Source organism: Fundulus heteroclitus, chromosome 16 (genome assembly GCF_011125445.2).
Source record: "Fundulus heteroclitus isolate FHET01 chromosome 16, MU-UCD_Fhet_4.1, whole genome shotgun sequence".
NCBI classification, from domain to species: Eukaryota; Metazoa; Chordata; class Actinopteri; order Cyprinodontiformes; family Fundulidae; genus Fundulus; species Fundulus heteroclitus.
The window spans coordinates 16803871-16820801 of NC_046376.1; the positions used below are offsets into that span (position 1 = coordinate 16803871).

Sequence of the window (16931 nt, forward strand, 5' to 3'; positions counted from 1 at the left end):
GTGAAAAACATGCAATTTTACTTTGTGCTTAATTTAATTAAAGGAAGTACATTATTACCTCTGTCTGATTTATTTTTTTCTCCAGTAGTTACACTAGGTTTTTGGTTTTGGAGGATAGTTACCTATTATCTCACTGTTTTGGACAATACTGCAGGTTGAGTTTTCGTCTAATCTAGGTTTCTCTGTTGCATTCACTCGTTCTTCCCAGTGGTTTGCATTAGTGGGCGAAACGTTTAACACACTGATTGTGTCCCCTTTGATAAAGGTCTAGGATAAGTTTTGATTTTAATTGCATTCAGCTCCAATGTTTAGGGATTCAAAATTAATTTTGAGATTTCTTTATCAGCAAACCATTATGGTGATGCTGATATCTGTGATATTGCAATTGCAATACACTTTTAAGTGGTTGAGATGTTAAAGCATATAAAAAGTGGTAAGGATTGTGTGAGGAAGGAAATGACAACATTTAGCACAATATATTTTTTTTAGATTGCCTGCAGCCCTATTTAAGATTATTATCTTCTTTGTATTTCTGGTTTTAAAAAACAAGGGTGTCCATTAGGAAGTTCAATTTAAGTTGATGCTGTCTTTTGAGCATGTATTTCATAACTTAATTTTGGGTCGGCAACCGGTTCTTATTTCTGATATGATGATACCAGTATTTTTACTATGGGGCCTTTGCAATGATTGATTTATGTGGTGCTTTAAAACAAACAACCACCTAAGGTGACCAAAGAACTTAGCAGTAAAAGCACAATTCATAAAAACATGCAAACCGAAAAGCAGACCACAGAAAATGAAAATTAATAGATAAAATGCCATCATGCTAGTTGGTACTAAAAGCCTGCCTGAAAAAATAAGGTTTAAGCTTGGACTTAAAGATGCCTGAGTCTGTGGTGGAGTAAAGGTCCAGTTTAAGAAATGTAAAAGATTTTACACACAGTTGTGACAAAATCAGTTGCTTATTTTCTTAAAAATGCTGCTTTTGAGGATTCCATAGCTTTTGAAATCTTTACAGGACCCTTTACTATCGAGGTCAATCCCTATTCAGATGTGTAGAATACCTCAAATAAGATCAGCTTTTATTGCACTACGATAATCTCATTACCGAAAAATTAAGAAAAATCCAGTCTTTTGTTTCAGTACACTTATCCTCTGTGTAAAAAAAAAAAAAAAAAAATCACACGTTAAGAAACATAATAAATGCACTCCTTTGTATTAATACATTATGCAACCCCCTTTTGCCAGTAAAACAGAACATAAAATTTCCAAAAATATATTTTACAAGGTTGCAACACATACATAAAGGTATTTGACTATTTTTCCCTCCACTATCTCCTAATTGTTCAGATTTCTGGGTCGTCTTGTAAGCATTTTTGTTTTTCTTTAACCCCCACAGGCTGTGAATATTGTTTTACCTCCTTTCCCAATCTCTTTACTGCAAGTGAGCTTGGGTCCTTGTCTAGCCCTGTTTGTCAGAGGTTTGCTGTCTTAAAATTTGAAATTATTCCTCTTTACATTTGGGCATTTTACTTCAATGCAATGTTCTCTTAGTTTTCCCATTTTGAAGACTGCTTAAAAGAAAGGGTTCTTTAGGGTTAGGGTAAAGAGGTTGGGAGTCAGGAAGTCATGGATTGCCAAGAGTTCCCAGAGACGTAATCTAAAAAGTAAAGTGAGAATTACAGACATTTGATTGCATTTATGTTGTCAAACCTGTTGTAAATGCAGGTAATTAAATTAAAAACAGCTATTTCTTTTTTGCTTTCCGAGTAAATGTACATAAAGTTAAAGCTGGATTTGCTAATTTTTTGTATGATTCTATCTTTAAAAAAAACAAAATTTATAAGGCTTTTAAAAAAATTTAACCTAAGGTTTATTAATTTTTAGAAATTCTTCAGCCAATTGTGAATTTTCTTCTACTTAATAGCCTTTTGTCATTTCACAACTCGATTCGATTACAATGCTGAAGGCTAGGATTGATGTAACACTCCGTCCACCTTTAGTTCAACAAAAAAACAAATTTAGCACCTCATACAAAAAATCAATTAGAGAATACATAAAAAAAAATTCAATCCACATCAGTGGCTTTGGGAAAAGAGGTTTTTGGCTTCTGCACATGCTGATCTGTCGACCTTATTCACAAGTTAATGAGTTCATCATCTCCAACTACACCTGCAACTAAAACTAAATCCTTCTTATTAAACTTCCAGTTCTCCACTACATCTTTATAAAGCCCATTCCTTTTTAAAGCTGTATGACTTAGTTTTTGTACATTATGTTTGCTATACTTAACAGGCTAGCTGTCACACACTAGAAAATGCAGAGACACGGAGACATAAGGTCATGTGGCGATAGCAGTTTATGCATCCATAGTTAGAGCTATTTTACCTGCTTGTAATTCCATCACCTTTTTTATTTGGTGGTGTTTGTGCGTTGGGGGTCACAGTTTCAGTGAAATCTTTTCCAAGTGGAATGTTCTATCAAAAGAGAGCTCCACAACACATAACCCCGACACTCGATGGTTGCAGAACCTTCACGGTAATAGTTGCACAAAACAAATTAGTTTAGCATTTTTTTTTTTTTTTTTTTTTTTTAGGGGTTGACGTCGCCAGTTTGATGGTTTACTGATTTACGGCGGCAGTTAAGATCAGGTATTTCATGTCCACGTCCAGGTGGACCTGTGTAATCTGTTTTCTGGTGTTTATCGTGTTTCAAAATATTCTCTTTTTGTTTAACACAGGATTCATTCGGTGTTGTTCTCGTCCAAATCATTTTTATTTTGATGCTGAGGGTCCAGGATCCAGTTTATGTCCTGCCTTTTTGTGTAAATAGAGATGGTGAATTATCACACACACCTGAAGTGCCTCAGTCACATTTACTGAACAGTATTACAAACTATTAGCCTGGCCAGTCCGTCTGCTAAGGCTCCATTCCCTCCGGCCCAAAACAGACCGGACCAATCACAGTCCAGGAGGCGGGACGTTACGATGCGTCACTCTCAGCGGCAGAATTACCCATAATGCAGCCGCGCTTTTCTGCTACCATAACGGTCAAGAAACATGGAGATTTTTGTTGCTTGGTGCCTTGGGAGATTTACAAAGTGCATGCGAGTACACCATGTATCCTCTGAATTTAATTTAATTTTTTTAGACAAAAGCAGCAAAACATCGCTCATTGGAAAGTTTGCTCCATGGCATGACAGGTTTCACGGTCTACAAATTGAAAAAAACAGACTCGTTGCTTGGAGTTTTTTGCGTCACATCCATAGTTATCCGATTGTTTCTAACCTGATGACGCTGACCCTGTTAGTCTTGCCTTTGAAATCGGACTCTACCAGCTCCTAACCAGACTGATACGCAGTGCATACAGCGTAGGTTAGTCTGGCTGGCCAGGCTAACCAACTATAGCTTTAACCCCACTTGCTGCTTTTGTCCTTTCAGAAAGCACTAGGGTGGTCTGGCTTGAAGTGTTTTGTGAAAAGGGCTAGTGACTCTTTAATAATGATAATTTCAGAATGCCAGGTTTGTTGAAAAGTGCCATATAAATAAGCTGTGGTTGATCATGTACTTGAATTGATGCTGTGGTTCAAATGACAGTATCTTTAATTACTTTGTCCAATTCAGCATTGCAGGTGTACATTTATTCTTCGCAATTAATGCAATGTATCTCCAAACTGAATGAATAATTGTGTCAAATAACCAAGATGTCAACACTGGCTGAAATAACTGATTGTGATTTGTTTTCCTACGATTGAGCAAAGGATCAGTATTGTGTTTGCAAGAGTTCACAGAGAATAAGAAAGAACATATTTTTACAAATTCAGAACTTAAATGTTATATTTTGGATGGCATAAATGGACAAGCAAATAGATTTTTTTAAAAAGCTCATAAGTTATCTTTATCTTTTTTTACTTTTTCTGATGCTTCCGTGACATAAAAGGAAATTGTGATTGAACTCTGTTTTTTTCCCAGCTAAACTGAAGGGAATTGGAAATATGTTTTTTTTTTTTTTTTTTTTACATTTACTGTAGGGGATTTTTGCCTTTTTCAACGTTGGGTGTCATAAAAAACGCAATATGATAAAATTCTAAATTGTTGCTCACGTGACCAGATCACGTGAAGAAATCTTTTCTGTTTCCCAAGAATTATCATCACTGATACACCTAGACATGACAAATCCCAATAAATCAGAATACCATAAAAGAAAAGAAAATGCTGCAGGTTTCTTCACACATGTAAATCTAAATCCAACAGAAAATGGAAGCATACAGTTATCCTAGTTAATACAAAGTATGTTCATAGTGACTCCAGTGTCCTGTATTTTGTCCTTAAGTCCATTGTTATGCGTTAACTCAAAACATTGTGTATCAAAGAGCATGCAGTTTGCCTATTTTTTTAAATGTAGTTTGACATTTTGATAAATGTAATGAAGAGGTCATTTTATTTTCATTATTTAACATTGTAATTACTGGTCAGAGCCAATTGGAAATACTTTATGATTTCAGACACTGGCCGATTGATTTGTGGAATAATAGTAAACTATATATTTTATTTGCTCTAAGAATAATATTAATTATTGCTGGAAAAAGTTTGGTATGCATTTTCTTTCAGCGGGCGCCATAAATAGTGTAATTAACATGGATATGCTACAACTAGTGAAATGATGAAACTTGTAATAGAAGTGGAGCATGGATATGAAAAGTACATAAAGTGCTGATATGACACTCTTAAAAAATGTAAAACAAAGCATATATATATATATATATATATATATATATATATATATATATATATATATATATATATATATATATATATATATATATATATATATATAGAAGTAGCTTAAAATTTGTAACTTAATGTGTGTTCCATTGTACATTGTCTTGAAGAATTTTGAAGTTGGAAAAAAAAAACATAATTCAGATTTTTCTTTTAAATAAAACCTTATTGACAGAATTGTCTTTTTTGACTGCATTATTTGATCTTCTTAGTAGTCTGCATGAATAAATATCTGCATTGGAATAACTCAACCATAATATGAATGGTTGATGTTAAAGGGCTGGAGCGCAGAAAAAGGGAGTCCTTAAATTGAGAGTGGAAGTCACAGACACGATCGCTTAAAGCAAAGCGTGTCTGCGGGTGAGGCATAATGAAACGGACAGAGAAAAAGACAAGAAGGGGGTGGGGCGTCGAAGGTGTAACTCACTGAATGAGAGAGAGAGGAAGAAACTCAAGCTATTGATGGGGAGCGAGGGGAGGGGTGGAATGAGCAAGAGCGTAGGAGAGAGGGAGGGTTGTGTGGGCAGAGGCTTGCTGAATGAGGAAGCGGTAGAGCCATTTTTACTGTTGAGTAACTGCATGCTGGTCTAGCAGTGTGAGAGAGGGTGAACGTGAGGAATAAAATACGACCCCAGGATCTTTTTGGATCACTCTTTCTGGTCTTGTCGACTTTTCGTCTTTGTAGACCTCTTGCTTGTTGGTTGTGTCCACTTTTTTTGGGGGGGGGGAGGCCCCTCAGAGGACACACAATGGAGCGAAGAGCCTGTGGCAACTGGGCTGTTGTACTGCTGACTGGGGGATGGGGTGGAGAGAGGACCGGTTCACACAGCTAACAGAGCCTGCTGGCTGTAGGTTTCCAACAGCCTCTCCTTCCTGCCTTGTCACACTCTTTCCAGACCGGGCTTCTTTTCCTGGAACAACCACTCTGAAACTCTTCCTGGTCTACAGATGGGATTACTCACCATGTCTTGTGGACAAATCATTGATTCCGAGGAATGAATGGGTTTGGAATAACCAAGAGAGAAAAAGAGTAACTTCTTAACGATTCTCCTGTGGCCTTGTTGGTTTCTGTTTCTGTTTGCTGGAACTGATAAATGGACTACAAGATGCATTCAAAGTCAAACGACTTACTGGATTTTCAAAAACTGGATGCCCTCCTGGAAAAAATTGCACATTCAGTCTCTGTGAAAAGGTAATGTGTGAGACTCAACTGCAAACTTTTCAGACACGTAACAGAGTGATAACTGTACCATCATAGACTTAGCAGTTAAACACTTTAATATTATGCTAAAGAGAACTAAATATTCTGATGAATGTAATGGAGTTAGGACAGTCTTGTGTTTTCATTAGCTTTAGTCTTTGGGTCCAAATTGAAAGTGAAGCCGTAGTTTTGTGTTGAGAACAGTATTATCAAAACCAGAAGTTAAAAACCTACCTCCTGTGGCTGTGGGTGGTTTTAGAGGAAGAATGGACTTGTTTATGTAGTAGTAGTAGAAGAGCTATCTAATGCTTCCTGGAAGGGGTTGTCTTGCTTATCCTAACCAGCTGGAAGTTTAACTATAAAAAGCGAAGAGGATTCTGGTCTTTTCCTGTTAGTTTCATGACTCATGGTTTGCCTATTTGAGATGGTGTGTGACCTCATGGATTGACGCATTTAATAAGTGGTTGGAGCCAACACAAGGGGAATTTCTTTTAAGTTAGCAACCATACAGCAACAAGAAGGACCTAATCTTTTAGCCAAAATCATGTATGGGTGTAACACCCAAAGATATAATAACTATTCGTCTGCAGTATGGTTATAAACTTAAGCAGGGGTTACCAACATGGTGCTCGCGCGGACCAAGTAACCCTCGAGGACCACATTTGGTGCCCATGAGCCTGTTCCAAAAAAAAACACAATCACAAAAACTTTTTTATTCCAGCACTCTTTGTTTAATCACACTTGCATTGTGTTGATTTAAAAATGACAATATCTATAAAAATGCATGAAAAATATAGTTAAGGATAACTTTGACTCTTCTAGATCAAATGTCACCACTGGTAGACCTTCATATGACTCAACACCAATGAAGTAGCTCTCAGTTTCCAAAAGTTAGGTGACCCCTGAACTAAAGTAACAATGATAATTGATGATGTTATTACGCATTCCAAATTATTAAGTGGAACTGTAAAATTAGCTGTACCAATCAGAGATTTTGTGGCCCATTTCCGATCACAGACCTATTAAAGCTCTTGACTGAAAATACCAGTGTTAAGTTATTGTGGTTTACTTTTAAAAACTATGAATAATTACAAATAAGGTGATCACAATACAAAAATGTTAAACTTACTACCAACACGAATAACAATACTTGATACTTCATACCATTTTTCGATACCGAAGTATGACACCGTGCTTCCATTTGCTGGTCACTATAGTGCTGATACAGATACATAAATTGATCACATAAAAAAACATGGATCTGGTGCATACACAACATTTTTACAGTGTAACCAAGAATCTGGTCCATGCAATACGGTTGTCCGATTTACTCAAAAATAAAAATTGCGATATATTTCAACCGTAATTGAGACTTAATTTAGACTTTTCTCTGCATTAACCACAAGAAACTAAAATGGTCTGTAGATATAGATGATTGTAAAAAAAAAACACTAGTTAAAACAAGTTTTTATTAATCAGAATATTGTTATTCAAAAGAATAGCTTATTGAGTTGGACATAAATCCTTATTGAACATAAAGTGCAACCAACAGACAAGTCTGTATTAAACAGTTTGACCGGTACTTAATGCTGTGGTGAGATTCCTAAAAGTTTCTGGTAAAAAAGTATGATTATATAAACTCTAAAACAATACAATTAGAATATCTCACTGCCTGCAACACTCTTCCCTTCCATGTGGAGGTAAACCCACTTTAAACATATTACTGACACCTAAAGGACATGTCTTATCCATTAATTGCTACATAGCTCAAAATTGCAGACATCTGTGATTTGAAAATTGCATTTTTTTTAAATTGAGATTGTATTGCAAATGCGATTAATTTTCCAGCCCTACCATGCAAATGTATTCAGCAGCAGCTCTACACAATTTCTGTCTTTCTGGTAATTTTGCACAGTATTTTTTTCAGTGGTCAACTACAGCAGCAGACGTAGGTTGATACGGTTTCTTTTTTTTTTTTTCGGCTGTAATTGTCCACTTCGGTGTGGCTCCGCCATAACCCATGTTATTCTAAGCCTCCACTATCTTTACAAATAAATGGAGAAGTAATGGAGGATGGTTCACTGATTTTTGTTGCTTCACTAGTATCCAACTAAGCCATCAGCGGATTAACATTTTCCTGCATTAATTCGTACCATGGTAGAATAGAGCGTTGCGTGTTGCAGAACTGTGCACCTGGGAAGCACAGCTAGACAGGGGAGCTCAGACCGACAGAACCCCATTATTAGGCATGGTTCGTGAGGCTAGTATTCAAACAGATAGCATTAGCTTATGTTGTCCGTTAGGTTCGCGGTTTTAGATAAAATAGCTTTATTGACCTTTTTAAGTTGCTCTGAAACATCAGTGCCAAAGCTTTAGCGTGTAGCATAGCTAGCATTTGGCATTGAGTATTTTTCCTGTTCATCTGACTACTCAGAAAAGTACCTCCAAACAGTGTTTGCGTTTGTCTTGTCGGCCAAAGAGAGTCGCATATTTTTTTATTATTTTTTTTAATTTTTATTTTTTTTCTGGACGTACTCGCCATCTTAGCAGCGTTTAAAACTTCCACCTGCAGCTCCCTGTTTTGGTCAGGTGAGAGACTGCGGGGAGGGGAGTGGCTGGGTGTCTCTTATACTGAGAGAAATAAAAATAAAAATTTCCTGCCGCAATGTTTATTGTGAAATAAGCTGAGTTTTTTCCAAAGCGATACAACTTTCTTTCTGTTTAAAAATACAGTAAAATCCTCGAGGTAGAGACTATACAGATAAAGCCTTCCAGCATATCTCCTTTACTTAAGACAGACTATAGCTCATTAAATGTTGTCTTGTTTTTTGGACACAGGAGCCTTAAGCAGCCTTTCTGTTGTGATGCACCATTAAATATTTATATTAGAACCAGAGACTGTGTCACACCCTCTGTGTGTTTGTGAGAACTGAATGTATTATGGAGCTCAACAGTTAAACACAATTTTACTATCTAGAAAAAAGACATGACCATGGCGTTGCCATGTTAGACTATCTTTAACATCTTATATTACTGTTTTGCACTTAAGAGGAGCAACGTTACCAATGTCATGATTTGTGTGTATTCACTGTAAAGTTAGTATAGTTTTACATTTAGTGTAGGGTTTCAGAAAAACTCGCAATGTCGAATCGAGCATGTCATGTGACAGATTGAATTGGACTCTTCAGTGTCTCAATGTGGCTATTAAAAGAGTTGTATGGTGAAACTAGGGAGACAAGGATAAGGAAAGGCAACGGCAGAAGCGCTGATTGCTGGCCAGTAAAGCATAGGAATCAGACATTCGCAGCAGCAGTCACAGTGCACCCTTTTCCCAGAAAATATCTGACACTCCTTGATATTTGTCATAGGTCGTCTCTTGTCATATGGGAGTGCTAAACGTGAATTCAAAACATATGTTGATCGATGTCATTATGGACCGTAGATTCAAACTCACAACCAGAGATTTCTGTTACAAAATATTTTAGCCAAGAATTGTGTGACACCCAGCTCGAGTTCATGTTGGGGAGTCTGAAGAAAAGATAAACAATGCCTCTGTGGAAGCTTTTCCCACTTTTTTCGTCAGTCTAACACCTTAGTGACACTAAAAGCAACTACCTTTCAGTCTTCTTCCCGTTGTAACCACTTCCATACATTGTAGAGCATTGGTCCTTAATTTCGTTCCTCAAGGGCTGCTGTCCTGCAACCTTTACTTGTTACTCTGTCTCAACACATCTGAGACAAATAATTAGGTCATTAGCAGGATTCTTGAGAACTGCATACTGAGTTTGGAGGTAATTCAGCCATTTGATGCAGGTGTGTTGGATCAGGTACACAATTAAAAGTCGCAGGAAACCAGCCCTTCAGTATCGCTGTCTGTGTGACCAGGTTGTGCTCAATGTGTACTACTTTTGGTAAACAGAATAAGATTAGATTTTTTTTTTTTTTCATTTTTGACCAGCTAAACACCGATCAGGATCAGTTAAGCAGGAACTCAATCAATGTCAGTCACTTGCAGATTTCTTGGTACAAAAAATAAAAATGTTCGTAATACTCTGCAGCCGGATCTGAGACTACCCACTTTGATTTCTCTGGGACAATTTAAATTTCTTTTAAGACTAAAAGAGAAATCTTCTTATGCAACTTGATGTTGTTTTTAAGTCATATTTTATTCGCCTATTTTATCGTCAAATGTTCTATTGTTTTAATTACATGTTACTGTGTTTTAAAAATGTTGGTGGGGGATCTTCGATCTCACTGAGAATACCTTTCTAAAAAAAAAATCTCCAATTTCTTAACGTGTAACTCGGCCACATTTAAAGCACCAGACACATTTTTCTAACATGGGCAAACGTTCAAAGCGGTAACAAATACTAAACATTATCGAGCAAAGCTCCTAATCCTAGTCCACACATAGCTGGCTATCTGGGAAAACGAAAATACATTTTAGGCCTTTCATCCACACATAAACTTTGTTTCATTGTTTACAATATGTTTCGTATCAATGTTAAACTGGACAAATTCACATTATTAGTCAGAATATTCTTATTCAAGAGTATAGCTTGTTGAGTTGGACATCAATCCTTGTTGAACATAAAGTGCAAAGTGCAACCAACAAACAAGTCTATGTATTAAACAGTTTGACTGGTACCTTAATGCTATGGTGAGATTCCTGAAAGTTTCTGGTAAAACAGTATGATTATCTAAGCTCTAAAACAAGTAATAAAATTATATTATCTCACTGCTGCAACTCTCTTCCCTTCCGTACGGAGACAAACCCACTTTAAACATATTACCGACACCTAAAGGACACGTCTTATCCATTAATTGTTATGTAGCCAAAAAATCGGATAACTCTGCAATTTGAAAATTAGAATTTTTAAATGCAGATAGTATCGCAAAGAGCCAATCCCACTTTAAAATGAAAGAAACTCCAGGCAATGATAAACTCAGAAAGGTGAAACAAATGCGGCCTCTACTTGGAAAGGTTTTAACCATTGATAATCATTGAGAACTTAGGCGTTGGGCAACATAACACCCAGGACAAGGCGACACTAAATCAAAGTCACTAAAAGCAGGTTGTTTAGCAGTGATAAATAAACAGCCATTGCCATACCATGGTCATCATAACTGCACATTTTTTATTTGGTGACACCTATTATCATGTTTTTGCCAAAAAGAGAAGTGGATGAGAGTCATACAGGTACCAAAACAAATGAGCTTTAAAAGAAAGGAACAGAGGAATGACATATTCCCAAAAAGGAGTTTTTTTTTTTTTTTGTTTTTTGTTACTGATTTAGAAACCTTGAACTGAAAATGTACTTATGAAAAAAGCTAATTGAGAACGAGGTCAGCTGTTGACTCAGAATGGCCGTCGGTCCACAAGCATATTTGTTTTCAGAGCTGGTGGTGGAGCTACGTTTTAGTATATTTTTAGTTAACATTTTTTGTGTGACACTTATGTCCCTGTTATTTGTTGAACTAATTATGTGGCTCTTTGTTGTTAGGGGTGCATAGAGGTTGTTGGAGAGTGGAGTGGGTTTCTACGTGCGTTTTAGGAAGGTGTGGGCGAGAGATGTTAAGCTAATAATCAATTTATAATTACATAGTGGCCTTCTGAGTTGTTATCAAATCATCAAATGTCTTAACGAAACCTACTTCTACATCTTTGGGTGTATTATTTTGTATATTCCTGTTTTGTTCTTCTACATATATGTACTTTGTTAGCAAAAAACCTACAATGCTTGCTTTTCGCATTTAGTCTACATTGTAGGGCTAAAAATATATTGCAGTGAAAATTGAACAAGAACTGAAAGCCTCAATATAAAAGTGCCTGTGCAGGCCTACAGTTCTGCGTGAAATTCAACCACACAGGCTCACGTGAATGATTGTTTGCTTTTACAGGATACATTGATTTTGGTTGTTGCCTCCTTTCAAGTAAGACAGTCGTTCTGAGGCCACATGCACCCCCACCCCAATACCCAAACCACCCCCTCACTTCCCAGAAAACATTCCACAGTAGCCAACAGTGATCTATGTCTCGGTCAAAGGTCAAGGGGTCGGGTATTCTAGGTTTCAGAATAAAATAAGACCGGAAGCATGAGGAAGTGAACCTCTTAACCTCTCGATTTTAGTGGTGTTGTTACACTTTGGCAGTGGTTTAGTCTGTCCAGTTTGTATTTAAGTGTTTGATTTATCTTATTAAACCGGTCAAGTGTGAGGAACTAAAAAACTGTTTTAAATTAAAACTGAAATATCAGTCAGTGTTATGTGGTTGACAGTTTTAGGAATTGGCTTTGCCAATCGTTAAATAGCATTGATTTGTTTGCAGCTCCTTGCAGCTGCTGATTTCTTTGCTTTGTGACGCAACACTATGGCTACGTTCACACTGCAGCCTGAAGTGACCCAATTCCGATTTTTTTTTTTTTTTTTTTTTTGCCCATATGGGACCTGTATCTGATCTTTTTATGACAATCTGAACAACACAGATCAGATTTTTTCAAATGCAACCCAGGCCACTTGGATATGTGGTCCTGAATCCGATACGTATCTGATCTTTTCAAATGCGACCTGTGTCTGTACGGCCGGGTCGCATTTATCCAACCTGTACGTCACTGATACTCGACAAACGTCACTATTCTGCGTCCTGCTATGCAGAAGCGGGAAGAATGACGACACCCATAGCGGACAACAATGAGGAGAGTAGTCAATGGAGGGAAAGCTCTGGTAAGAAAATAAATTAATGACCACAAAATGCGTGCCAGCATTATAATCCATGTTTACTTCCGCAAACACTGAGGACGCTCGCTACGTGTGACGTCATCGCGTCCTCGAGTGCGCATGCGGGACATTTAAGTTGAACGCATTCAGTTCACACAGGAGGTCACATACAAGTCGCATATATTTGGAAATGTGAACAACCATGCAAAAAAATCCGATTTCACAAAGAAATCGGAATTGAGCATTAAGACCTGCAGTGTGAATGTAGCCTAAGTCAAATAATCTCTGCAATCGTTCCGCAATCTCATTTTACCATTACCTCGTATGGACATTGTGAGTTCATCCCACCACTCTTTGCTGGGATGCATAAGCTGATCAAAATATGTGAAGAACATATCTAGATATGGATTCAGAGTATGATCTGAAATGACCCCAAGTCTTTTGAAGATAGAGATTTTCATTTAGCCACTATTAACTAGATGTAATCTGCCACACTTTTCAGAATTGGTCGTTGGGTTTTTCTGTTAAATGTTGAAGAAAATGCCATTCTGTGCAGACATATCTGTGCTACATCATTTAAATTTACAGGCCAATAAGCCGGAGGAAGTCTACACAGATACATTAGTTAACTAGGGATGAACCAGATTCTTTTCAAAGCAAAAACATGTTATTGTGATTTTAATCGATTAGTTTGAATTTACAATTTTTTTTAAGATAAAATTTTTGGAAAATCTGGATTTTATTTTCCAATGCACCCATTGTGCTGCCATGAAGAGAAGAACATGCAACGCTGGATGTATGTTTAGGAAAAATAGAGGAAACTTTACCATAATACAAGGCACTTTTAATTGCTCATTTACTTATTTCTTTCAGTTAGTTTGAAGTTACCAATGTGAAGTGAAGCCTGTTCTTAACTCATTGTGTAATACCTCTCATTTTATATTTTCATTGCTTACAATGGCAGGGCCGCCATCTTGTTTTACAAGCATGTTTCACAGCTTGTATTTAGTTGCACTTTGAATTCAGGTCAACTCCCTGACGAAACACTTGGTATAAAAGCAAGTTTTTGTAATAACTTCTTTAATTTCTTTTTGTGAAACGAAAAGGAGGGGGAGGGATTGATTAATCAGATCTGGTATAGTAAAATCGGAGAATTTATTTTTAAGCCATATCGCTCAGCCCTACAATACTATTAATTACCATTAAGACATTCAATTTGAGAATGCTTCATTTTCATTGGGTACATTATACAGGAATACACCTTCAGTTTGTTTTACTTGTATAGAGCTATCTTATTTTTGTATTTTAATGAACTCAACTTACAAAATTTTGATATTTAATATACTTATATTTTTTACAGCCTCTCCAGAACTTTCACATAATTGTAAATTAAATATATAACTATAAAAACGTAAAACTGTAGCTGAGCAACTAATATTACATAACTTAAGCTCAAAAGTGTGTCTGTGAGGTCTCAGCCTATTTTAAGAAAATGACAGGCATGTCTTTCTTGATGAAAATCAGCATTTCTGCTTTTTCTGGGGTAAGTCTGTTTCAGTTTTCATCTACATTGTGTAACACTGAGCTAAAAAGTTCCTCACTTTCCACACTGCTACATGGAACTGAGCGGTACCTCTGGGATATTTTTGACAAAGTCGGGAACCGTACTGTATTAACCCCTTATTGATGCATGGCTTTGACGATGACTGTTGCTCATCATGTCTTAAACACACTGTCCAGACTGCTGCTAGCTGGTGCCTTGCAAGCCTTCCTTGAAGGGGGCTCCTTTGGCTCTCCTGTGGAACCTTCTGCAGCTCCACCTTCAGCATTTCCTTGGCCTCCATAGCATTGTTGATGTTTGAGAAAAACAATTTTTTTATCCGTGACAGAGGAAATAATTCAATAGCCGTTTACAGATAAGCTAGTTATGGTGAATATGAGTACAACCCATCATAGTCTTATAGCCTCCTTACACTGTGCGATCCTTACACAACAATCTTAAAGGACTTTAAGATTGTTTTCACCATGACACACTGTGCTATGTGGGTTGAATAGTCTTTGATATGACGTCAAGTTTGATGTGTGCACTGTACGTACGCCGTTTACTGCTAAATCGCTTACGACTAACGACAATAAGCAACTTCATCAGCAGATGCCATCCTACAGCATTGGCTGGATTTAAACAAACAATCAGCTGTTCAGCTGACTTACTTGCACTTCTTCACACTAGAAGTGAGTTAATATGTTTGTTTTATCCTGACAGATGAATGCAATATTGTGGTTATATTTTCTCATTTATTGCTCAGACTTGATCATGTAAATATTTGGAGAAGTTATAGTCGGGTATAAAATTCCTACTTTTGGATGTCCTGCTGTCATAAATTAGCCCACTGCAAGACAGGTGACATTCAGATGTTTCTTTAAAGCAAATGCTATCCCAAGTAGGTCAGTTTCAGTTTTTCCAGATTGGCTTGATATTATGTTACTTTTTTTAAGCATATGTAGTATTTCCATTGTGTTTCAAATCCATTTAAGCATTGTAAGATTTGACTTAGTTTTAGTCAAGTCCTGCTACCTCACAAGCTGTTAAGTTGTTTTTTATAATTTAATTAATACTGATGATTTGTAAATCATGTACACATTAAAAGACACCTTAAACAAAGAACTGGACTAGGTTTTTGTTTTTGTCCCAAACTTGTAGCCCATTGGAAAGACACAATTTGTTTACATTTAGTTTAATTTTAGTTTAATTTAGTTCAGCTACTACGACAACACTGATACCAAAGTTTAACAAAACATTTTAACATATTCTTTATATATTCTAATTCTTATTTCTACATTTATTATTTCTACAGCGCATTGTATTTCGTTATTCGGGTATGCACAAAGTTAAGTTTCCTGGCGGTCAGATTCTTAAGTGACACCTGCCATAAAAAGATTTAGTTTAGCATGATGACATCCTCAGTAGATGCCACCGTATCCCATCAGTTTACATTGTCTTTAGAAAAGACGAGCACTGACAACTTCACCAGAGAATGAAAATGAACTGATGCTGCAGGTTCTCTTTTCAGAATTCATTGACAAAAGTGGAGTAGTTTCAAATTACCCAGAAAAGCTCAAACATCGAGTTCTTTTATGCATGATATTGATCTTTCTGTAAACATGTATATCACAAACGAATCGTGACGAGGAGGTTAATCTATTTTTGGTTCTCGGGGTACAGCAAAGACGCAAATGAGTTGCATGGTATGGGGTGGCTGCGGGTGCGCTAACCGTTTCTCTCTATTTCACTATCTTTATATGTATGTATTTACTTATTTACCAGCATCAGTCTTGTACAGCATATTGTACAGAGTATCTTCACTCTGACAGCCTAGCTGGGTCCAAACCCTGTCACCCGGTGATGTGTTGAATTTTCTTCTTCTTGTAATGGGCGGAGCCTGAAGCACTTGGGTTATTTTCTATAGTTGGCGGCATAGTGGGAGTTATGTCTGCTAACTGCAGGCAGGTTGGAGCTGCTATCCTCACAAGTCTAGGGGCGTTTAGAAACACAGATACTTTGGCTTGATTTGCAGGCGGTTGCAACATCTTTTCTGGCTCGGGTTGTGTCTAGTGAGTGGGGGTGTGTTTACCTGTGGGCCCGCACATGTCCTGTGTGTCTGCGTGTCGGGGCAGAACTTCATGGCAAGTAACACAGAGGGCACTGCATTGTAGAGGCAGAAATGCCAGTGTTGTGAAAATAACAAATAACAAGATCGTTTTTTTTTCATCAAAGGAGCGTGTATAGATCATTACTAAACATTTATCTCGCATTGTAATGTGACGATCTTGTTGGTTACCTGAATGAGCTGTTTTTAAGACCGTACATTTTTGGATTATTTGTTTCAAGTAGAACTGGAGGCCTGGTTTAACAGGCTGGGATCATGGTTTCTTTTTCAGACTTTTTCCTTGGAAAAAGAATGGTCACAAACGTGTACGTCTTGCCCCTACATGGACTAAATGTTCACTGTGCATTCTAGGCTAAAGATGTCCAGTAGAGATCTGTTTCTATTTCGTATCAAACCAGTTGAGTATTTATTCAATTTCACACGAGGCTGCTTAATGTCTAGTTTTTTTTTTTTTTTTATTTGGGGGGAAAAAGTAAGAAAGCAATAAGGACAGTATAGTAGCTCTTTGGTGCTTTCCAAGATAACAGGAGGAGCAAGGAGTGTTTCTGAAAGATGTTAGCCTGT

General features: G+C 37.0%; 1 protein-coding gene across 4 annotated transcripts in view; it reads left to right on the plus strand.

Moving 5' to 3' along the window:
• Window positions 1–16931, plus strand: part of brd4 (bromodomain containing 4) — a 35235-nt gene that overhangs the window by 1839 nt on the left and 16465 nt on the right. For 2 of the 4 annotated variants that reach the window (XM_012870991.3, XM_012870995.3), the window contains exon 1: window positions 5327–5973. The exons of 1 other annotated variant lie outside the window; for it this stretch is intronic. In XM_012870991.3, coding sequence (XP_012726445.2) covers window positions 5876–5973 — 98 coding nt within the window. In that variant the 5' untranslated portion in view covers window positions 5327–5875. Of the gene's footprint in view, window positions 1–5325; window positions 5974–16931 lie in introns of those variants that run through there. One more of the 4 variants, XM_036147907.1, reaches the window with a different exon arrangement.